Raw genomic sequence first — 24,143 nt, forward strand, 5'->3', positions numbered from 1 at the left:
TTGATAAGGAAAGATTTGTTTTCTGATGCTCTTTCGAACAGCCTTGTTCATGTAACCAACTTACAATCTTTCGCTTAGTTTTCCTTTACAAGGAAAAGTATTTTCAAAAAGTGATGAAACGACATGTATGAATTGTAAATGTAGTTTAGCAATTCTCAATTGAAACGGAAAGAAGATGACATTATGTTTATTGTTATTGCGTTAGTCTGTCATATTAGTTCATATTCCTTTTTGTACTTTACTATCATAACATGCTTATATGAATGCAGAATTTTTTAATACTGGGATATTTTCATAATCTTTCAGGATTGATTTAACAACTTGACACAACATTTACAAAGTGTAATACGGGCGCCGTAATACGGTAATGCGTAATACGTAATACGCCGAAATACAGTAAGTTACACGAAACTTTTGTGATTTGGCTTATGAGAGCCAACAACGAAATTTGTAAAAAAGAAACTATTTCGTTAATTTGTTTGATCCATTTTAGATGGAAATTTTAACCAACAGAACATTCTGACAAATCCCCCTATTGGGGCATTTCATTGACATCAACAACATCAGTTGGCTTTAATTTCCATCTCTATTTTAGCTCAAAGTTGGCCATTCCCTATTTTCTGTTAGCAGGCCAATTGAAATAAGTACAAACTGCTAGTAAAGTGTGGAAGATTTTAATTTAAAGAGCGCTCCCGCAAAATGGGAACCTTCACATCCAGATTTGGTTCTTAATCCCCTGTTGTGTTACTGCCGATAAAAATGAACGTTATTGTATAAAGGAAAATGTTAAGTTGTCAAGTTAGAATCAGCTTTTTTGTAAAGGATATAGCCTATGCTTAGTAACCTTTGCTTGTATGTTTCTATTTTATATATGAACTAGCTGTGACTCCTTCAAGGAACGCGAGTTTTGTGGTGAAATTTGTAGTGTAATTTTGAAAAATTCCCATTGCATACGTCATGGTGGATAACGAACTATGAATACTTTGTTTTATATAGAATTTAAAAACTGGAATTCCTTCAAAGAGTTTACTTTAACTACTATTTTTAAAGTGCGTTACATTAAGGTTTAACATAGCAGCTATGATATATGGTATATGCTTACAGGATATGTGTTAATACCAGCAAGGCCAACAAACATATTTGTAACCAATTACCTAAATTTTAAATCCCGAAGATAATGACAAAAACGCTGTTTACTATTAGTTTTCTGCACCTTAATCTCCTATCACCTAAACATTCTTGGGCGAATACAGTCTGAGAAATTGTTACCACTTATTAAATATAACAAAACAGAATAATATATTTTACAGAGTAATTGTAAAAATACTTTGTATTAGGTTAAAAATACAAATTTGTCAGTTACTTTCAAACGTGCAATCTATGCACTCTTCGTTTCCAAATGAACCCAATAATCTGACACCGTTGACGTAGATCAAAGCAACAAAATCGAAGGTTTCTCAAAACTTTGGCTTTAAGAAGTATCTTGTTATTGTAAATAAAACGCGCTTAAAATTGAACGCTACAACATATTCTAAAAAATTCCACTTGTTATTTATTAACATTCAAACAGCAACGCATGGCCCTGAAAGTGAAACATGTGAATGTAGTAGGCCTACATTGCTATATCTATGAAGTCTCTCGACCAACAGCCATTGCACAAAGATTTTCGGTTGATCCACTATCAACGGGTGTAGTCTCCCATCTAACTTCTTTATAGCCTCGTCGTTGGGCGAGACGATTTGCTGCTGAAACTGGTGATTTGACGTTCATCTGCATCGGAAGCTGTTTTCCAGGGAAATATCCTCTCTCGCCAATCGGTAAATGAAAAGAGGAGCGCCAAGAGGTTTATCAACATGTTAGTGCCGTAAACAATGTGTCTGATATAGACAATATCTTGTTTATTTACCAACGCGTAAACTGCGTTTAACGTATCAGAAAGAATGACAACGCCAGCAGTAATAGCAGCTCGCTTGATGAGAGGAAAAGTGGTTTTGCCCTCCAATCCGCGATCGTGCATCTTTTTCCGATGTACGTTCAGGGGGTATATGAGCGAATACAACAAAAGTAACTGAAATGTAATGGTAGTGCTTACTAAAAGACCCCACTTCACCGAAGCACCTTTCTTAGACTGAACCTTGAGGCAACCTACTGGAGTAGTTTGGTACAATGGTGATACAAGGAACACTGTCATATTGACGATGGTCATAAAGAAGAGAAAAACCAAAGTGAGTCTGTTTAAAACCCTGGCAGGTTTACTTGTGGTCGATCGCAATAAAGGGTTGAGGTAGAAGACAGTATACACCCTATACCACAGTGCGAAGTAAACTGAAAACAAACCGACGGCTGTACAAACTATTTTAGTGCGATGGTAGTGCATACAATACGGGCTTTCGACTCCCCAGAACAAAGGCATTTCTACCAACATATACATCAGGAAGGAGATGACGGTCACAAACACAAGCATGGTCAGCACTGCCCCATCTCGCCTGCTTTTCTCGTTTGTAATTGAAAAACGTTGCTCTAAACAGAATGTGAGCGAGGGTTAGTTAAGTAAAATAACTATTAATGAGTAATGCTAGCAAAGACAAACATGTTTCAATATCAGTTTTATTTTTATTCTGTACATTAGACTTATGTATACTGTACATACAGCTACCTTTTGCAAAATATTTTTATGACAACAAACTACTTTCCGTCTTTAGTCAATTTTTAGTACCAGTTATAGTCTATTTTACCTTGTCGGCATAAGAAGAATTTCTTTCTACAGGCAAACAGTATCATAGAAACACAGATGTAAATTACAATGGCTGTGCACATAGTGGTGAAGACTAGGCTAGCGTAGAAATCAGTTTGAACGTCCGTAAATTGCAACGGCAAAGTTTCGTTGATATAAGTTGTCGAAGCAAGGGTAACCCCAACATTTGCTTCAGTGGTCATAGTTATGGATGTCCGTCTTCTAAAGCTTAAATAAAGTATTAGTGCTAGCAATTGCGCAAAAATACTTCCGTAATTTCTGAAAAGAGCAGAAAAACACGTCGTCTTGATTTTGCATGTCCAAATTATCTTTAATGAAAAAGCAGAATAGTGTAGCACCCCAATGTTTAACTTTAGTTTATTGAAACTGTTAATCAATTCCAGTTAACATTTAATAGGCGGCCTGATGCTGCTTTTCTTATTTTTCTTTCCCAGTGCTATTGCACGATTCTGCTTCTTGCAACATTAGCTTTAACACACATCCCATGAAAACTTGTTGCGTTATGTTAGATGGTCAAGAATTTGGAATTGTAAGACCTATTCCAGTACCATTTCTATTATATACTACAAAACATATCGCTAAGATATTCTTATAATTCAACATGGGTTGTGGATCAAAAACCAGTTAATGGTCAAAGTTTTTTGGGGCGCATAGGTTGCTGTTTGTTGTTTTGAAACAGCTGTTCAACGCGAGGACTGGAGAATCAAGCAGCATGGTAGCTGTATCAATAGACTGATGGTCTCCTAACAACTAAAACCTGTTCAAATACGAAGAGTTGCCAGAAGCCGTTTCCTGTATGCAGTCTAAACTCAAATTGAGTCTTTGTTATTGGTTTGCCTATTTATTGTTGTCACAACGTTCTTCTAAAGTGACTGGGAAGTATGAGACTTTTACTGAAATACTACAATTTCAATTAATCAACAGGCTAAATCCTATTTGTTCCCTCTTTCCTTTCTCTCTGAATTAAGCACCTTACAACAGTTTTGTGAGCTGCATTTGGCACGTTCTTGCATATTTAGCTATTTTGGTAAATATTTGACCCTATCACCCTATATAGAGAAGCTTATATAGTCCTAAGAAAAGCATAACTACCAATGGAAAATTAAAAATTACCATTGCTGTATAAAAGCACCTCTTCCTCTAACTGATACTGATACATCAATTATCTGCAATCAATAGGCAGTTTAGTTCCGTATAATTTGTAAAAGCATTTTATGCCATAGATCTCCAGTTTCGCTTGTGCCATGACAGTTTCGTTGTAGTGATTACGTATATGGGAAATATGCCAGAAAATTTTAATGTATCTCTTTATACGTGGTTATACTCACGATGCTATTACAAGGAAGTTGGACTGTAAATATTATTATCATATGCTTGAGCTATAGCTTGTCATGTATGCGAAGTTTTATGATAGCTTTATTGACGTGTTTCTGCGGCCTTCAAAGCTATCAAAACGAGGCGATACTTTACCGTTGAGTAATTTTCGCGATATTAAATGCTCTCACGAATCACGATGTGTTTGCTATGTGTGCGAAAAATAATATTATTAACCTTGTCTGGGCCTGAAATGATTGTAAAGAAGATTTTTGTTACCGTTACAGAAAATATTTAAGTTATATCTAAATGTTGTAAAAGGACTTTGTACAAATGCAAAGGCACGTCATATTTCAGTACGTCACAGAGCCGTTATTTTAAAAGTAAATGCTCCGAAAAGTATTTTAGAGCACAGTGAAACTGTTATACCACGAAATCGTATAACGCGAATTTGAATATAAATCATGACAAGACAATCGCAAAATAATCGCCAAGTGTTTGTACTGTTATGGTTGTAGTGCATCGACCGAAACATGAGTACAAGTACAACAATACGCTTTTCTACTGTTTCGGTTCTAGGATTTGTTTAACGTATGAATCAAGTCACAGCACTATGACCTGTAGCTATCGGTATATATACGTATTAATCACCCGATACAAAGCAAACTTCGCGCTTTTTTCGCAGAGGCATGTCATGACCACGTGAAAAGTATACACAAACATTGCACGCGCGCAAACTAGATTGCTTTAGTTGTTAGCGTGTAGTTTTCACGGTATAAGTGAGAATCTTTATGTCGGTCAATGGAGTTTGGGTTTTATCACAAAACTAACACCGTAATTTTACTTTGTCCTTGTTACCATGTACTCGCATACTAATCCTCATTTGCTGTTCGCTTATAGTCTTAAACTCAAGCTGTGCCCTTTCCTTTACCGAGTTAAGTTATCGCACATCGGTGTCATAGTCTATATAACTGCAAAGTCTGTCGTCCGTTTATCGCCATTTCACACTTGCGCAACTATTAGCGCTCCTCCTTCCTTCAGGCCGGTATTTGAGGTATTTGAGGCCGGTAAATTTAAGGTATTTTGATTTAATTATGATTGGAGATCGCCACTAAAAATAATTAAGTTAGGTTTTAAAACTAATCTTGAATGACGAATTGTAATTCGAGATTCGATCAGCATTATATATGAAATATTAATACTGTATTTTGTTCTCCTCCCTTAATTTTAACTTGAAAAAACTTCAGCGTTCCTTTATTAGTTTATTCATTCTCATGCTGCTGGCCACAAAGCTTGGGGGATTACGGATCTGGTAAGGATAAGGAGTTTAGTTAGACAAATATCTCTCCTATTTTGTATAAAACTATGCTTATTTGGCATGCACATATATGTAGACCAAAGTTTTAGCAAAACGTTCGTAAGTACAATTGTTGTGTAAACAGGTAATACATTCACAAGTGTATACATACAAGCTTTGAAAATACAAAAACGCAGCATCCCAGTGTTAGAAATACCAATAAAATAAAAACCACATAACAAGACCTTTGGTGATAAATAAACACGAAGCAAATGATTCTTGCGCTTTCAGAAATCCTAAAGTCCGTTTTGAGTTTGGGTTGGGCAGCAAGTGTTTGTCAATAATCGTGACGTTTTTTAAGAAAAGTTTCTCCATGGACAAAGCTTCTCTTTCCAATTAGTAGATGATAGTAGTATGACCGCAATTACATTTATGACGAGATTTGTACTGGTGGTTATGTGGTTGATATAAGCGGTAGAATTTTTATAAACGACAGAAAACAATGCATAAATTACAATAAACTCTTTTACGGTACGCAATTGCTGCCATGAAGTATATTAAAAAGAAACACGCCGCAAAATTGAATGTTAGTGAAGCAATTCGTTTTGCAAAGGAGTTAACGTAAACTGACTCATTAACGCGAGGTTGTTACTGAGTCACAAATGTTTGTGACACCACAGCAAGTAAGTTTTCCACCGTAGGATCCATGACGAAATTTAATTTTAACAAGTAGAATATCGCCTGTTAGGGTCCTGTTAGCATCAAGCTTTGGAAAATACCTCAAAACATAAATTAATATTTAAGTGTCACAAAACGATGTTATTATCTCAAACGTCCTTCATAAACTTAAGGGTCCCGAAGAAAATTTCCACTGGGTAAATTTACGTTACACTTAAAACTCTCAACTCCTTGAAAGTAAAACGGTATTCTGCGCATAAAAATTTAAGTCTTGAGAATTTCTTGACATGGCGTTTGTGTTTGCAACACATCTTTATTGCTGCCAATGTTTTTTGATGATAACAGAAGTCTTTGCTTTGCATATAAGACTTTGGACTATAAGACTTCACACCTGGAAACAAATACAAAAATATTTCAGATAACTACAGTAAAATCTATAGTTTGTCTGACTTCCTACTTTAACATGGGAAATCGTAGCCTACCATACCTCGCATCAAAATAAAAGCTTGAGATTTTATAAGATTGCTGAGGCTTACGTGCTATAAACATCCCAAGTTTGATGACGTATTTGAGGGGGCAAGAGAAACGCAACTACCTAACCCACTCCTACGCTGCACATCTTGACAGTGACTGACCTGATTTTCTTTTCAAAATGCTTTGGTAATGCAAGGATTACATATTTTTTTTGTCTTGATGCTTAAACTTCATGTTGTGAACCTTCTCGACGTGGCCATGTTAATTCCTTTATTGTACGAAGATCAATCACAACCTGTTACTTATAAGGGCTATCGAAGCAATTAAGCCGTAAGTAGACTCATAAAAGTGATATTAGGCGCTAAATTGCAAAGCCTTGGAATTGATGTGACATAACAAGACATAGCGAAGAAATTGTGATAACCATCACCAATTTGATATCCTTTTCACTTTTATTCCACAAATTTAAAACATTTTAATATTTCCTCTAATTCCACCTCAGAAATAACCTTTTAGTACCAGTTACAAAAAATAGTCTGTTTTTACTATTGTTGAATCGCTTTGTTCTTTGGTGTGAAGTTTATTTCGTGTTTTATTTTACTCACGCTTGTAAACCTAACATTGCTTCAATAACAAAGTGAATTAATGTTTCTAAGATAAGAACGAAACCGGTAAATATTTTATATAATGTTCCTATACAATTTCGTTTGCTGCAAGTGGTCTCCCTAAAACTCGCCAAGTTTTGACAAAAAATAAGTCGTCAGCCAGGTTAATTATTCTGGAAGCGTTGTAACTAGAAATTCAACCTATATTTTGTTATCACGTTTACATTGTTTAAACATATTTCTAAAAGAATTTTAAAATATCACGCAGTTTAATAATAACAATACTGCATTCGATTTCACCTGAATTGAAATGTGCATCACAAGATTTGTTTCGATAAAATGCAATAATTTGTGACGTATAAAACCTGAATTCCTTACAAGGAAATGCACAGAAACTTAAACTAATACAATTTGCAGCTTTTCTTTACGACCTTTCATGAACTGGTTCCTTTCGATCTATTAACGTGACACGACTTCTGTCCTTTTCTGGTAAGTAAATTTACTGTAGACTGTTAAGAATTCTGTCTGTAGGTAAAGAAAAGCGCTTATATAAAACAGGTTAACATTAACCGCAGTTAGTTGATTTCGTGTATCAGGAGACGATGACTTGAAGCAATGAAATAATGATGCATGAAACGAGAACAAGCATTACAAAAACTATAAGTAGAAATATATAGTCTTCAACCTTAGTTTTAATGCATTGATATCATGCATTTGAGAGAAAACTGCGTTGGTATAACAAGTAACCTATACAGTATAAAAGTGTGGTTGAGTGTTGTCATGATGGCTGATAAAGAAAATTATTTGCATATATTAAAACTACTTCAGTTTGGTTTAGTAACTTCAGCATTTGCACTTCAAAGAGGTTTACTAGAATAGTAATTTTGTGCAGCTAAGAATACACATTTTCATTAATTTACATCACACTTTTCTATGCAGGTTAGCACAAGTGATATACAGTTGTCCTCATATTGAATGAAACTGTGCACATAAACTAATGGCTCCAAAGCGAACGACCGTGTCCAATTCCGCCACTTTCTTGCAATTTACCAACGGATCTAGTTTACCGGCAGCGAATCATGAAATAACAAAAGAATTGCTAGCCTCTTTAATTTTTTCTTTTCTTGCTGCACTAGTCGCCATGTACATACTTTTTGTTATGGTCCGTTATGGATGTAAACACAAACTTTTTTCTTGTGAAGGTAAGTTATAAAGTAAAATATCACAAACATCTGATTATCATAAAAGTAAAAGCTAAATCAGACCTTTTAAGTTTGTTAAACGTCATGTTTAAGTTACGTTTAATAGGCCTATTACCAAAAGTCAAAAGTAAATTTACAGTAAATTGTTTTTTGAAACCTTAAGTCAAAAATCATCTTCAATTCAAACTCTGTAACAGGAAAACGACGAAAAATCGGATTTTCTTCAGTCATCAATAACCTGACCATGGTTTCTGCATTTTTCGTCATCATTTACGTTGCTTCCGAGCTGCCGCTTGTCGTGCCACAGCGACCGCCATTTTGTGCAGTTCGTGACGTAATAAGGGTCATCACTTTTGCATTAGCCATAGCCCTCAACTATCTTACTCTCTGGTGTAGAGTTTATGCTGTTTTTTACTCTAGCCCTATCTTACAATACAGCATAGCCAAGGCAGCAAGATATTTAAGCTATCTTTCTCTAATATTACTCCTTGCTTTGCTTCCTGCAGTTTGCATTATATTTCTGTTGTCTCCTTCGACGGTGACGACGTCTAGCGGCTGTTTCGCTTACGTTTCAATTGAAAACCAAACGATCCGATGGATTATGCTTGCTGTGTGCACGGTAGCTGTCCAGATTGTATCATGGCTTTCTCTTGTTTATCCGCTTCGTCAACATAAACAAAAAATGGCAAATCGAGGTTTTGACACGAACGTGACGATATCTATTATAAAAAGGACAGCTGTTACAGCGGGGGTATGTGTGTTTTCAGATATATTGAACGCACTGTTTGCCATACTTTACAGAAATCCTACAACTCACGTTTACCACATAGTATTCAGCACAAACCTTTTCATGAATTTAATAGCTGTTATATTATCAGCGGCTGATTGGAAAGAGAAGCTCTTTCCGTGGACATGCCTTGTTTAAACTAAATGGAAAACATTTATATATAATGTATAGCATTATGACTATGTTCATGCTTAATGAGATTTCGATTGCATTTTTTATGATCTTGTACTCGGAATCATTTATGTTGATTGTACGTTTTACTTGAAGATATTTTACAATCAGAACACAGATGGTTATGTTTAATGCATGGGCCATTCTACAATGCTTCTTTTTACCTGCTTTTGACTTTTCATAGTGAATAACAACTAAGTCCGGTTTATTGTCGGCACATTTATTTCAAGAAGGGAAAAGCTACACAGTAATAAATTTGAACCTTTTCAAATCGAAAGATACAAATGACTAAATATTGTTTTAACCCACATGTGACATTTTTTAACCATCGACTTAAAAGTCGTCCTCATCAAAGATAACGATAACTGTGGCAATTGTTTGAATTTCTTTCATTGTATCTACCAATAATTATCTTCTTTTGTCAATGTCTGTTTCTTATATGGTGCTAGTATGGTCGGTGAATAAAATATAGTCATGTATTTTTGTAAAATAAGCCAAATTTTACTTTTTAGACCATAATTGCCCTGGTAAACGCATGCAGCCAGGCACGTAATATAAACAATTTGATAGTCGTTATTTTCCATTAGTAATACTTTTGTTTCTTCTCAGATATCAATCAGTATATAAGTCAGTAAGACGAAAAGTAAGTTCAAGAGAAGGTTTATTTTGTGCAAAGTATATTCAGTCACGCACAGAAAGGCAAATAGGTTACACAATTTGATAAGGATGCCTAATACACAGCATAACGGTAAGAACTATGGGGCACATATGTTACAACATCTGACATAAATGCGTTGCTAAAAATATTACAATACATTTATCGTTTGTTCGTGTAATTTGGTGATATTTATTGAAGTGAGATGAAATTTATAAATATACTTGAAACAAATGTATTTACATATCACGTGCGTAACACACGCTGCGGAATCTGACTTAACTGGAAATAAAACTCAAAGCACCCCCACACATTTCGTATCACGCCACGCTTGTAAAATCTGTCAAATCTAGAAAAGGTTTGAGGTGCGGCTGTATTAGAGTGAAGTAAGCTTATACTAACACTGTACGTTTTTAAGGGCGTTGTACAGAGCACAGAACATCATATGACATTCTAACAAATTACGTGTTGTATTGGTGCTGTTTTTATACTTCAAACAACATGATAAAAACAATAATATATATATAGAGCTTTTGATTGATCGAGAATAACGTCACAAAGATTAGGTATTTCAAGCTTTTGTAGGCAACCCTACAAGGCCTGCCTGTTCAGGGAAAAACACGTAGCTTTGTTTGTTTTTATGCAATGTCGTGTTTCTATGCAAGAACAACAATTCAGAAGGTTTCACTTATAGCAGTCCTTCTCAACCTTTTTCATTCGGCGACCCAATTATTAAGTGTAAGTTAATAACGAAGCTTTGGCGATGCTATTTCCCAAACTACATTTCACACAACTTTTTTTTAGAATAAAGTAAACGACACACAAGTAAGACAATTTAACATACACAGGAAAGTCCGAATTTAGTTCATATGTACCTTGATTTTGTATTGTTTCTACAATTTTGTCAGAATTTTGTGCAATTTTGCTCAGTGTCTATCTCAAGTTATCTTCAGACTGAAGACATGTTCTCATCTTTGCTTTAATATGAGTAAGTGCAGAAAACCCGCTCTAACACAGGCAGGCTTTTACTGCGTGCGTGCCAGCAATACTCTTTTCAATCTTATCTCTTTTCATCTTGCATGAACAGAGGATAAGAATGTTCAATCACGACTTTGTCGAGAACGAAGACTCAAACCATCTTGCTTATTCCGTTGACAATACCAATACTTGGGACGTTTCTAAAAAAAGGGGATACAGTATCATTTTGCCATGCAACAATTGTTCTTTGGCTGAAAGACAATTGTCATATCTGAAACGCTAGCTTGAAAACGACACAGACTGTTTGGCCAATACATGGTTACAAATCAACTTCAATCTACCACTGACGAGTCATCAAGAAAGAGCTTTGAAAAGAATGTTTCGTTCCGTTTGTAAAATCAGTTTCAGAAAAAGAGAGAGGAAAAAAGAGAAAAAGAGAAAAAGAGAAAAAAAGAAAAAGAGGAAAAGAGGAAAAGAGGAAAAGAGGAAAAGAGGAAAAGAGGAAAAGAGGAAAAGAGGAAAAGAGGAAAAGAGAAAAATATTTGCTGTGAGTCTTAAACCGGCCCTTTCCACAGGATAAATACCTGAAAACTGATGGACACGGAAAATTGTAGCGCTTTGCCAAGTCGCAGCCACGACAACCAGTTCTTGTGACGATAGATATTGGATATCCGGTGAGTATTGCAGCATTATTACAGTATTATTTAATAATGCAGTATTACGATTATCATTACATATAAAAATTGATGCAACAAGCATCAAAGACCGAAGGCATTGTCTTGATGATCGATGAGAACACAAGACATGACAATCGTACAAAAGCATCCTGAAATACGTGTAGAGGAGTCCTAGCCAGCCAAGCATGATAGCGTCGTGAAAAGAGTTCAAGTGAAGGTTGCAGTCAATAGGTTCATGCATGACTTTGGCAAAACATGACTTCGCCATTAACAGGGACAAAGCATTTTCTCACTTGTAAATACACTAATTTTGTAACTGTAGCAATCGCTTTTATTGAAATCATTCTGTAGTGGTTGAAAGTTACTTCCACTGTCATGTGCGTGCTTCACATACATTGTTACCTTTCTACAGTATTTAGGTGCTATTCATATACACTTCTCTTGCCATCGTTTCCCTAGTAAACTGCCTATAGGATCTTTCTTTTGTGCCTTGTCACTACTTTAATTCAGTTTGCAGCAGAAATTTGCACTTCTGGCATATTCGTTCAGTCTGATACAAATTTCAGAAAACGCTTGAAATTTGTCAAAAGAAGACAAATTTGGGCAATAAATTTGTGCTTTCAACCGTTGTTCAAATATGAACGTATGAACTAAACCATATAGAAAGCATAATATGTACAAAGCTCAAACCAAAAAAGTATCACAACAAAATATCTAAGAACTATGAATGTAAGTATATCAAGTAGTGTTTCTGGATACATCTAGTTCATTTCCAGCGCTGCAGCATTTCCATGGAAAAAACTTGTCTTTCCAATCAGCGGATGATGAAATAACAGCGATGGTATTGACCATGACGTCAGCATTGTATACAATAAATATAATGTAGGTTGTAGGATTCCTATACATCAAAACAACAACTACTGTGGCAATGTCGGTAACCATACAAATTGCAGCAATAACAGCAGCACGTTTTATAGCACGCCTGATCGACACAACATCGATACCATGACCGGCCATTCTATGTTTGTGCAAGTGGAGAGGATAAATAAAACAGAATAACAATGAAACATTAAAAATGAAAGTACAAACAACTAAACCAATAAATACAATACTATATTCTTTATTTCGTCCAGAAGACATGCAACCGACCGATGGAATCGTTCTTAGTTTGGGAACTAAATTAAATACAACGCAAGTCATAGGAGCCAAAACCACGAGAAGTATGATTGTAAAGTAGTTTATGTACAATACTGGTTTAGCTATCTTTTTTTTAAAAATCGGTTGAGAATAAATCAAGAAATGTACTCTAAACCAAAGAGTAAAATAGTTAAGAAAGAGAGAAATGCTATATAATACAGTCTTCATCCTGTTGAAAACGTCACAGAAAGGCTCTTGTTGTGGAACGATCAATGCCAAGTCCAATATTACAAGGAACAGCGTATTGATTGATGAAGACAACATCAAGCCATAGACGATGTGTGAAGATTTGCTTTTCTTTGACTTTTCTGTAAGTGATAACAGATAAGACGTGGTATCCGTTAATAAAATCGGTAACGTAATTAAACTTACCTCCACAGCTACACAAACGTTTCGTCCTATATCCGTGATAAACCATCGAAACAATAATGTACATGGTTACAAGCACTCCCAGAAATCCACATATCAAGGAAGCGATTCTCTCTGCTCTGATTTGGTCATCCAATTTTAGTAAAGTTGTTTCATTAAATCGGTTTGAAGAATTCCATATGATGTGTGTGTTTGCTTCTGTTGGCATCGTTTCTAGTTTACTTGAACAATTTCCCAGATTTATTCAACACGAGCAGAACGAAAGAGAATGCTTGCAACATTTATATGTATTCACCTGCAATAAACAGATACAATCGCTTGAAAAACACCAGGCATCTTGGCCAAACTCACGCTTTTACACTTTAATCTGCGGTTTTCTGTCGTGTTGGCGGTGGATTTATTTGCTTGTTTTAAACCTGCTATGAAGTGTTTGACACGAGCTTATTGGCTACATTCCATTCAAGGTAAACAAATGGTAATGACGTCATCACCTTGGACAGCCACACACAAAAAACGTTGTTACCGAAAACAACTGTTCTTTCGAAAATATTTTTACAGATTTATTGTTAACTTAATTAAATGTTATAACATAGTAACTTATATCTTACCTAAACCTACATTTTAATTCAAATCCAGCTGTAACGAAACTTTAAATAGCAAACCACAAGCTTTAACATATTCATTCTTATCCCATCCACCTACCTTTAACTGCGCGCTGCTTGACCTACTTTCGGTGAAATAGTCACTTTCAAAAAAATTTATCCACATTTACATACAAGGTTTAAAGCAATAAGGAAGCAACAAAGTTGTCAGCATGCCAAAATACATTTTGATAATAATCACTGAAGCGTGAAATTATGCCATGTACTTGGTCTCTTGAAGCGATGCAATCTACTTATTTGAAGGCTGCGTTTGCTGCAAGTAGTTATACATAATCATATTTCGGTTGAAAAGATGCTTATTAATTACCGGTATAGCCACAAGCGGTCAATGAAATAAACAGCAGTCATAACTAGTCATAACTCAATTAGCTGCTCAATTGTTATGAAGGCAAATGAAATGCTTTAATACAGCAGTAGAAATTTATCAGTGTGCTTCAGAGGAAATATAATATTTTTTACAAAGTATACTGATAAAATAACGTCGAACTTTCACCACAAACTTGAATAATAAACATCTCATAACCATATTATTTGTAGAGCATTTGAAAGGATCAACCACTTCTATCCTCAGCATATTACTCTTTACAAGTTCATAAAATTTACAAATGTTTTTCTTTACCATTGTGTATACGACGTTGCATGCATACTCCGAGGAATATATATAGAGTTATATTTTTACATGACAATTATCTTTCAATTAATATTCATTAAAACATCGTGGTACTGACCCGCTATTAGCTATGGTTAAAACTGGTAGAATCATGATTTTTTAACTCAATGTTTCTCAACCTTTTTATCATCGCGTACCACCCATAGTGATTTTCTTACCACACTGTGCATCAACTGGCTTTAGTAAAACTTAATATGCTTAATTGTATTTCTAATTACTATTATACTACAATAACTACGTTCTAACTTTTACTTAGGCCTACGATTACTATAGAGAGCTCAAGTAAGTTGCAATAATATACTTCCCAAAATCTATTGGATAATAAATTTTGCATTTTACTCGAAGCTGCTCAAGTAGGCTACCGCTTGAAAAGCTCTCACATATACCACTAATGGTATGCGTACCACAGTAAATGAATTCGGAATACTTTCAGACTAATAATTCTGGTACAGTAAATTGACTCAGAAGGCTACTGCAGCAAACATTATGGACACATCGCTGAGAACTTAATAACCTATAAGATCTAATTATTCATGTCACGTTTTAATGACTGACAGGAAACATGATGTTTGTCAAAATTAAGTCAACGTGATATCATAAAACTTATCAGATAAGACATAAATAATATTACACAAAATCATCGCTTAAACTTCAAATCTGTTATTTTGGAACTGAGAACGGCTATACATCGACCTTTTGCTTAATGAATGTTGGTTTTAAAACACGTTGATAGGATGAATTTTAAGACAGTCTGAAAGAAACTTTGTATTCAATTTTCAATATGGTTTTGTCTCAGATGAGTTCAAATCGTACAGTAGGCTATTACAATACTGTGAGGCAAGTAGAAAGTAAGATGTGAGAAGAAAACCATACACAGTACAAAGCATAATACATTATGTACAGTACAAAGGTCAAGCCAAAAAAGTAGGACAAAATACCTAAGTACTGTAAATGTAAGTAGTATCAAGTAGTGTTTCTGGATACTTCTAGTTCATTTCCAGCACTGCAGCATTTCCATGGAAAAAACTTGTCTTTCCAATCAGCGGATGATGAAATAACAGCGATGGTATTGACGATGACGTCAAAATTGTATACAATAATTATAATGTAGGTTGTAGGATTCCTATACATCAAAACAAAAATTAATGTGGCAATGTCGGTAACTACACAAACTGCAGCAGTGACAACAGCACGTTTTATAACACGTCTGATCGACACAACATCAATACCATGACCGTTCATTCTATGTTTGTGCAAGTGGAGAGGATAAATAAAGCAGAATAACAACGAAACCTGAAAAGTGAAAGTACAAACAACTAAACTAATAAATGCAGTTCTATAATGTTCATTTCGTCCAGAAGACATGCAACCGACAGATGGAATCGTTCTTAGTTTGGGAGCTAAATTAAATACAACGCAAGTCATAGGAGCCACCACCACGAGAAGTATGATTGTAAAGTAGTTTATGTACAATACTGGTTTAGCTATCTTTTTTTTCAAAATCGGTTGCGAATAAATCAAGGAATGTACTCTAAACCAAAGAGTAAAATAGTTAAGAAAGAGAGAAATGCTATATAACACAGCCTTCATCATGTTGAAAATTTCACAGAAAGGCTCTTGTTGTGAAACGATCAATGCCAAGTCCAAGGTTACACAGAATAACATAATGAACGACAGAGACAACATCAAGCCATAGACGATGTGTGAAGATTTGCTTTTTTTGAGCTTTCCTGGGATTGATATATAATAGATAAGACGTGTTACCCGTAAATAAAACATATATTATTACCTTATTAACATTTATTTGCTCGGGATAAAACGGAAAGTTGTATACTGTTGTCATTTGATTATTACCTAGTAGCATATCCCTATAATACCCTGTAACGTAATTAAACTTACCTCCACAGCTACACAAACGTTTCGTCCTATATCCATGATAAACCATCGAAACAATAATGTACATGGTTACAAGCACTCCCAGAAATGCACATATCAAGGAAGCGTTTCTCTCTGCTCTGATTTGGTCATCTAATTTTGGTAAAGTTGTTTTATTAAATTGGTTTGAAGAATTCCATGTAACGTGTGTGTTTGCTTCTGTTGGCATCATTTCTACTTTACTTGCACAATTTTCCTAGATTTATTTAACATAAACAGAACGAAAGTGATTTAAACAACTTTCTTTAAATCTTTAACATTTAGCGTTCAGTGTTTTAAAAGATTTGTTATGATTGCAGACGGGGATTTGGTTGAGGTGGACACAAGCCAGAATGTTGTGTCCGAAAATCAGTATCTTATGTAATCAACTAATCATACAAACTTGGTTGGTTGGAAGTTCACTCCCAGGTTTATTTCACACATAAACGTTTGTTTCTTGGCCCAAGAAAACAAGGAGTGTTTATACCATTGTGATAGAATTCATCTCGAAAATTTATATGAAAAAATTTAAAAAAATCCGAATTGCAGTAAATGATGAACACCTGGCGAATAACGTTGCTGTTAAAAAATTATTCGAGAAAATAAAGACGATTCAATTGAAATACTTATTTGCGTTGTACAGTATATCGCCTATGTGATATAAGAAAATTGCGATTAACGATATTTGTCAAACATAATAATCAAATACAACTATTTGTATAATGCACATTCAGTATATAGGCCTATCCCTCACGTCAAGAAACGACAGAATAAAGTAAAAACCTCAGGGTTGTACACAAGTAGTCATTATAGTCTACGGTACGCTAAATCAGGACTTTTCAAACTTTTTTGTTCTGCGAACTCATTTTAGAAAAGAAATTTCTATGCGAAACCTTGATGGGTTGCCTACATGTTAATGATGTTAACACAATAAACGTTTCATCAAAAATGTTTGTCTATGGTGAAATCATACAAATACACACAATCCACAAAACTATATCTGTATAGTCACAAAAGAACCGCGTAATGAACAATTTATAAAAATTGATCTTGTTTTACGACCAATAGTCTGCACTTGTTAACGGAACGTTTCAGGCTCGTTTCGGGTTTTCATACATTCTAGCTTTTTTCGAATTTGAAGTATCTCAGTTTCGAGTAATTGTCTGAAAAAGTGATTCAGAGTGAAGGTACTTCTTCCTTTTAACTGACTTGGTAAAGTTGTTTTTGCTTAACTCAGTAAACTTAACTCACTTAACTTTTTGCTCACAAATGCGCACTGAAGATGATAAAAGCTCACATCTCGATTCAGTGCATTCTTTACCAGTTAGCTTTATGGCTTTTCATCCGGTTAACCTTTTATTTTGATGAATATTCCAGTCCATTGCGCATCATCTCTGGTAAAAATGACTCAATCTGTGTCAGACATCGTTTGCTTCACGTTAAACATAATGTCATTAGCCATGCAATGTAGGCTACGTACTGGTATATAAATAAGCAGTGGTTTGTTATTTTTTTAACTATTCTTAAAATGAGCTTCAGTTTTTTATGAATGACTATCGCCTTGCAGCCTAGCATACAATAATTTGATACTTTTTTGTTTACACTTTGAGATCAAGTATAGGTTAACTTTATCTTACCTTTACGTATACTTTTTTTTATATTATCTTGTCATTTGTATAACAAGTCCTTTTTCTGAGCGAGTTTTGGTTATATATCAAGTTATGGGGTTGTTGGAACATCTGTTATTATTGGAAAAAATCTGTCTATATATTCAATTTTTATTAAAGGCTTGCATCGCATGACTACTTTATGTACGCAAGCTTTGGAACCAATGTTTTTTTTCAATCAGAAGTCCCAAAACTTAACTTGAGTTTCGAGAAAGCAGCACTTGAGCTTTGTAAAGAAGCAGTTATACCACAAATATATTTTCTTGTTTATGAGGTGGAGTAAGGCTAAACAAGTTTTCCATTATCTTTTCGGGTAATTATACATGAAAAACAAGCCGTTTTTTATAATCAGATTTTACTCTGTAGACGTACGTTCTGAATGACGCTGAAAACGACATTACTCATTTCATGACAAAGTTGATTTCGTGAAGTTATTTTTATGACAACTCAGCTAATCCTTATAACGAAGCTATAGTTGTTTTTAACCATTTAAGAAAAAAGTGTTTTTCAAAATGCTTGTTATGGTTTGAAAAGAAAGGCAGTATACAGTAAACTGTGTATTTCTTAAATTCTCTATCTCTTTATTTAGTCCTGTGAGTGACAACCTGTGGGCCCTTGTGACAGTAATGAAATGAATTGCACAATTAAATAAGTTGTGGAACGTGTGATGAGCGAATACGTACTCAAACATAATATATTTATCAGCCAAACGTTTGAAGATACAACGCAAATTAAAATATATATGAAGTAGCAATTTTTAATTTTGACAATATGTTGCACCACACTGACATCTTACGGCTTCCTGAAATGTAATTTAAAAACGTATGAGACGTTCATGAGGATGACTTCCTAAAACGTTTCGAGGATCGATGATACAGTTTTTAAGTACGTTGGACTGTTAACATGCCTAACATACAAATGCTGTAAGTGCAACTTTTCATGCGAGTGCCGTGTTTGTGTTACAAGTAGGTAAACGCTTTTTTAAGTATAGCTAGATCGAAATATGGTTGCTGATTTAGCAAATTGGCACTAAGCTACAGATTTTAGTTATTCTCAACTACTTTAAAGTGTCTAGGTTAAAATTAAATGGAAATAAATTGAAATAAAATGCTTTTATTATTGTAAATGAATGCAAACAAAATGACTGAAACACAGCGCTGCGAATATACCGGGCCAGGTTCGTTAACAATAATGTTCACTGTAAAACTACACAATGAAAAAACTTGCGTAATAACTTGACAAAAATAATAAAAATAGCAGTAAATGTTACTAGTTAGTTATTTATTCCTAAACTAAGTCTGACCATTCGCTTGATTGCTAACAGAATGCCGCCATGGCATAACTTTTTCTCTCCAGTCAACGGTAGAAAGTACCAGACCAAATAAGTTGACAAGCAAGTTGAAACTACACGAAATGTGATAAAGATCGACAGTTGGGCCATCATAGAAAATGGCAAAAATCGAAGCAAATATATCTGAAAGCACGCACACAGCTGCGGTTATAGCAGCCCGCTTTACCACAAGCATCGTCGATTTTGTATCAAAACCTCTTTCGAGCCTTTTGCGACGCTGAACGCACAACGGGTAAATGAAAGTGTACAGAAGCAAAACTTGAAACGTGGTTGTACACGCAGCTAAGAAAATCCACTTAATTTTGTCTGTTTCTGAATTTGAATTCATTGCAGTGCAACCTTTTGGTGTGGTGACATACGGCGGTATCGTTAAAAAAGTGACTGAATTACCTATTACTAAAAAACAAAGAAACGCCAGAGTGATCCAGTTTACCACTTTTGCTACTTTGTTAACCACTCTCGTCAAAACTTTGTTTGAGTAGAACGACCAGTAAACCCGTAACCACAAAACAATATAGACTGCGGCAAGCGACAAACCATACGAAACAACCAAAATTCGAAGATAAATGGCACAAAAAGGTTCAACGACTGGAGCTATCAATGGTACTTCTATGCCGACGTAGATAAAGACTAAAACTGCAGCAATGAGTGTCATCAGGTTAATGATCGATGCTCTCCATTTCTTTTTACTCTTGTTTTGTGAACCTAAACAATGAAACATATATTTTATACTTAAAAACAATATGTTCACAAAATGAAACAAAACTATAATATTAACACCAATCAAGCAAAAATAAATTATCAGTAATCATATCAAAAAATCAAAGTATTGTCCTACATGTAGTTCTAGATGTTTGAACAGAGTTGCGCATTGGATAAGGTCAATGACAATGATGTGACTAAACAAATTCACATGAGTCAACCATTCTATAGAATCTTTCTATATTTTGATATATATTTATACCAAAATGTTGCCAATGTAATTAATGTAGCTATTAAATACCAAAATGTAACCATTATAACCAGACATATTAACATTAATTCAAAGGCACAACTGGTGAAACTCAGAAATTTCTGTACTTAACCATTTCTACCTTGTATTTAATATAGCTAATGTTCAAAATTCGTATTTAAAGCTACTACATAGACATCTTATACTCTATTCAGCTTTGAATAATAAACATATCCATATCATTAAATCGAAATACGAACCATAAACAAAACAAGGCTATGTGGTACACTTGCTGCATTACAGTGGTTATAGAACATTAAAGTAAACTTAATTCACAATCTCCCACACAGCTCAATGTGACGCGTCCAATAACATATTTTGATCAAAACGACGCTACGGATCTAACTTGCGCAACGATTTCAAACACTCGCGACAGAATTTGTGGTTTTTGTACCTCACGCAGCGGTAAAACACACACCATTTTAATACAAGCCAATACAATAGCATAAATAGATAAATAGTTGGATAAATTTAGCCTAAAATATAATAGTAGCTACGTTTGTTACATTAGCTAAACTATGATAATTTGTAGTGACATTAGCTACATTCTGGTAATAAATAGTTACATTAACTTAAATTCATTAGTTAGCTACATTTTGATATTTTTTACCTGCATTAGCTACATTAGTTACATTAATTGAATTAGTTGTATTAGTTACATTAGTTACATTTGCTTCATTTTGATATGTAGAATGGTCCTTCTAAAGCACAACCATTTACAATGATTTTTGCAAGAATGAATTTAACATACCGACACAAACGATCATCAATTTCCTTGTGAAACTAAAATAAGATAACGCGATGATGATATATGACGTCATTGCCAGACCGAGGAAACTGAATGACAATGAGACTATTCTGAGTGTCATTATTGCATCGCCATCGGAAACAAACGTCGTCGCTTGAGTTGCGTTTAAGAAAGTCTCATTGGTGATGTTTGCTGCAGTGATATTCATGGTATTGGTTGTATTGCTGCAGTATTTCGGCAAAACTGTGATTTCATATGGTAAACATTCCACCATAAACTGTGCAAAATTATTTGTGGAAATAACTACCTACATATTACAATCAAATCTTTATGATCTGTTAAAATACAAATCAAGAAAAAAACTCTCTTTTTAAATTTTGTTACAAAAATACAGTGGCAATGATGGCAAAATATGGTTAAAATCATATGCTAAGACCCTGCGTGACACATTTTTACAAAGACACGTTATTGTATCAGTAAACAGTATGATTTATTACTGGAGCACAGTCAAAATAACTAAAATAATTAAGCTATACCTGAACAGAAAAAAGCTCACCAATGTTTTTTAATAAGTTATTAACTTGCTAATAAGCTGTTAATTTTAATCTATTTAGTAATTCCAGTATTATTCCAGTGTTTATAATTTTACTCCAACAGTGATAACATAATATATGAAAGATAACGTTAATTAGACTAAAATATGTAAGCTCTAGGTAAGGGGTTATATTTAACAAGCATCACATTTTATAACTTTCTTAAAACTTTCCTTTTTTGCGTGTAAGCTAATGGTCAAAATCTGTCATAATTGCAACGAAAAAGTAAACGTGCTTTCAAAGAATATTCAGCTCTTTGTGTTGTCGCCTTCTTAAAGCTTGCACTGCAGTTACTGAAACACCCTTTAGCCTACCTACGGTCGTCAGACTCTGATTCCTCCACTGACTGTGATTTTCTTCGTTTATTTGTGGTATATTTATAGCATTTGCTTTTTGAATCTCCATGTTATATTTTTGAATTGCACAAATATGGCTTTGACGAAAACGCTCAACCGTCAAAGTTTGTCTCGTGAAGACGGCCAAGTCCTAAAAAAGCTTGAGCGTGAGATGTAAATAAAAAATCGTTAAGTGAGTCATATGGATAGTTGTGCAATAATATAAACTAAATAAAAAACAATTTCTTGGTATTCCAAAATCTCCGTCATCAACCAATACATTTTCAGGACTTTGACAATGTAAAGGTTATGAATAATATATGCTAAAATTAACTACCGCTATATAGAAATTAGAAATTTTCTGACTACCTCTACCTGTATGTAACGCATATACAGTATACAGCAATTTACAATAATGCGACTAGACTACAGTAATGTGACAACAGTGTATACAATTACAACAAGACAATACTATAATAGTCCTTTTAATCGAATCAAAATTACAAATCAAAATATCTAATGTACAATATTTCGTGTATTTAATGGAAATATTTACAGGACATGAGAATTTGACAATGGCATTTCATAATGAGCTCTTACTGCAAATTGTTGGTAACGTTAATACTGAGCACGTTTTATGACGAAAAAAGTTTTATTTGCTGTGATGTATGACACATTATACTCTTTGGCCAAAACGTTGAGTCTAACGATGGCATGGATTATTTTAAAACAATTCATAAAAAAACAACATGACGTAATATGGCAAGTGGTTCTGAAGCACGTATATGGAACATGCTTATGTAACCAAGATTTTCCTTAGCCAGGAATCTTCCCGCTTAACGGCTAGTCACTTAGCCAGTTTCTGCTCTCCTATCTTTTATGAGTCTTTCTTTTAATAAAAACAAACGTCTTTCTTGTATTAAAACCAAAAGTAGACTAACTCAACTCAACCAAAACACAGCATAAATCTTGGCCACATAGCAAGGGAATAAGCGTGGGGCGTTAATTACCAAATAGGTCTACAGGGGTAGTGCGGTGACGCGGAACGAGAAACAAGCTAAAAAAACCCTGCACGTGTAAATAGTAAAGAAGTGCGACAGTGCGAGAGAAGTTATGAAAACCGACAAGTATACGCAAGTACACATAAATGAAGTAACGAACAGCATCTATAAAAACGGCTGACACACACACATTGGACTAAATTACTGTATAATATAATGCAGCAGAAAAACAGTGCACGCACACACTAAGGTAAAAACTCCCTAACCGTTTACGGGGTAGTAAATATAAAACAAACACTAAGTAGTCATAAACAGCTTACACCGTAAACTAGTGCTTTACAAACCGGGTGTTACAACGTTAAAATGCAGTGCTTGTGAACCAGGTGTGAAAAGATATTCTCGTGACACTTACACGGAAAAGGTTTAAGCAAGCTATCTTCTAATCGCCATACCTTGAAAGTTCCGCATAATTGTAACGCAACGCTGCTTGTCGATAACCCTTTCCAGAACTGGAATATAATTAGTGCCACGCAAAAACTGTATGAAGCATCTCAATGAATTTTTCAATGTCCTATCTTCAATTCATATGTTTGGAAACTTTGGAATTGGGATGCAATCGATATTGCACATGAACAATTGCGTAACGCTTAATGACAAAGTTTTTGGTTGAAGCAATGGTACTAACTACTAAAAAGTTAAAGCACGATTTATTAAACAAATTTTCAAATTGCACCCGACTTAATTATAATAATCAAATAATAAAAAATTGTTTAAATATTCACACGATGTGAGTTATGGAATAAGCTTAACTTATTAAATTTGAAATGTTTAGTTTTACAATTAATTGCAACATAATGTTCCTGTTAAAAAAAACAGCACAATAATTAATAAAGATAAATAAGCAATACTTTATATGCCACGGCAGATTTTGAGTATCCTGGTGTAGTCAATAAATATATAAATATAAATATAAATATAGTCATAAAATGTTAGTAAAAAGCTGTTCTAAGTGTTGAAATATGCCAATGTCA

At 34.4% G+C, this 24,143-nt stretch overlaps 5 protein-coding genes across 6 annotated transcripts; 1 reads left to right on the forward strand and 4 right to left on the reverse strand.

Annotated features, from left to right (window-relative positions):
- Positions 1-1,323: 1,323 nt before the first annotated feature.
- LOC143470483 (uncharacterized) lies at positions 1,324-3,091 on the reverse strand. Its single transcript, XM_076968649.1, has 2 exons — positions 2,736-3,091; positions 1,324-2,520 (listed from the first exon to the last, which is right to left on the reverse strand). Exons 1-2 carry the CDS (start codon positions 2,935-2,937, stop codon positions 1,712-1,714), a joined length of 1,011 nt encoding a protein of 336 aa, XP_076824764.1. The 5' UTR covers positions 2,938-3,091; the 3' UTR covers positions 1,324-1,711.
- A 4,977-nt stretch (positions 3,092-8,068) lies between these two features.
- On the forward strand, positions 8,069-9,265 carry LOC143470903 (uncharacterized). The gene is made up of 2 exons (XM_076969197.1): positions 8,069-8,325; positions 8,523-9,265. Exons 1-2 carry the CDS (start codon positions 8,121-8,123, stop codon positions 9,248-9,250), a joined length of 933 nt encoding a protein of 310 aa, XP_076825312.1. The 5' UTR covers positions 8,069-8,120; the 3' UTR covers positions 9,251-9,265.
- A 2,823-nt stretch (positions 9,266-12,088) lies between these two features.
- LOC143469991 (uncharacterized) lies at positions 12,089-14,290 on the reverse strand. Its single transcript, XM_076967816.1, has 3 exons — positions 13,862-14,290; positions 13,163-13,454; positions 12,089-13,098 (listed from the first exon to the last, which is right to left on the reverse strand). The coding sequence occupies exons 2-3, from the start codon at positions 13,365-13,367 to the stop codon at positions 12,332-12,334; spliced, it is 972 nt and encodes a 323-aa protein (XP_076823931.1). The 5' UTR covers positions 13,368-13,454; positions 13,862-14,290; the 3' UTR covers positions 12,089-12,331.
- Positions 14,291-15,454: 1,164 nt separating this feature from the next.
- Positions 15,455-16,598, reverse strand: LOC143469990 (uncharacterized). The gene is made up of 2 exons (XM_076967815.1): positions 16,391-16,598; positions 15,455-16,221 (listed from the first exon to the last, which is right to left on the reverse strand). The coding sequence occupies exons 1-2, from the start codon at positions 16,596-16,598 to the stop codon at positions 15,455-15,457; spliced, it is 975 nt and encodes a 324-aa protein (XP_076823930.1).
- Positions 16,599-19,178: 2,580 nt separating this feature from the next.
- LOC143470866 (uncharacterized) lies at positions 19,179-21,497 on the reverse strand. Of its 2 annotated transcripts, XM_076969154.1 has the most exons (3): positions 21,187-21,210; positions 20,262-20,322; positions 19,179-20,128 (listed from the first exon to the last, which is right to left on the reverse strand). In XM_076969154.1, exons 2-3 carry the CDS (start codon positions 20,293-20,295, stop codon positions 19,365-19,367), a joined length of 798 nt encoding a protein of 265 aa, XP_076825269.1. In that variant the 5' UTR covers positions 20,296-20,322; positions 21,187-21,210; the 3' UTR covers positions 19,179-19,364. The 2 variants fall into 2 exon arrangements, with proteins under 2 accessions (XP_076825269.1, XP_076825268.1); XM_076969153.1 differs by lacking the exon at positions 20,262-20,322 and having other exon boundaries at positions 21,187-21,497.
- Positions 21,498-24,143: the final 2,646 nt, after the last annotated feature.

The sequence above is a fragment of the Clavelina lepadiformis genome, chromosome 9, assembly GCF_947623445.1.
Source record: "Clavelina lepadiformis chromosome 9, kaClaLepa1.1, whole genome shotgun sequence".
Classification (NCBI taxonomy): Eukaryota; Metazoa; Chordata; class Ascidiacea; order Aplousobranchia; family Clavelinidae; genus Clavelina; species Clavelina lepadiformis.

Coding starts and splice junctions, on each gene's coding strand:
- LOC143470483 (XM_076968649.1), bottom strand. CDS start 2,937: ATGACCACTGAAGCAAATGTTGGGGTTACCCTTGCTTCGACAACTTAT. Junction 2,521..2,735: donor ATTCTTCTTATGCCGACAAG/GTAAAATAGACT, acceptor CATTCTGTTTAG/AGCAACGTTTTTCAATTACA.
- LOC143469990 (XM_076967815.1), bottom strand. CDS start 16,598: ATGATGCCAACAGAAGCAAACACACACGTTACATGGAATTCTTCAAAC. Junction 16,222..16,390: donor ACGTTTGTGTAGCTGTGGAG/GTAAGTTTAATT, acceptor TATCAATCCCAG/GAAAGCTCAAAAAAAGCAAA.
- LOC143470866 (XM_076969153.1), bottom strand. CDS start 21,457: ATGGTGGAATGTTTACCATATGAAATCACAGTTTTGCCGAAATACTGC. Junction 20,129..21,186: donor ATTGATGATCGTTTGTGTCG/GTATGTTAAATT, acceptor TTCATTGTTTAG/GTTCACAAAACAAGAGTAAA.
- LOC143469991 (XM_076967816.1), bottom strand. CDS start 13,367: ATGCCAACAGAAGCAAACACACACATCATATGGAATTCTTCAAACCGA. Junction 13,099..13,162: donor ACGTTTGTGTAGCTGTGGAG/GTAAGTTTAATT, acceptor TATCACTTACAG/AAAAGTCAAAGAAAAGCAAA.
- LOC143470903 (XM_076969197.1), top strand. CDS start 8,121: ATGGCTCCAAAGCGAACGACCGTGTCCAATTCCGCCACTTTCTTGCAA. Junction 8,326..8,522: donor CAAACTTTTTTCTTGTGAAG/GTAAGTTATAAA, acceptor ACTCTGTAACAG/GAAAACGACGAAAAATCGGA.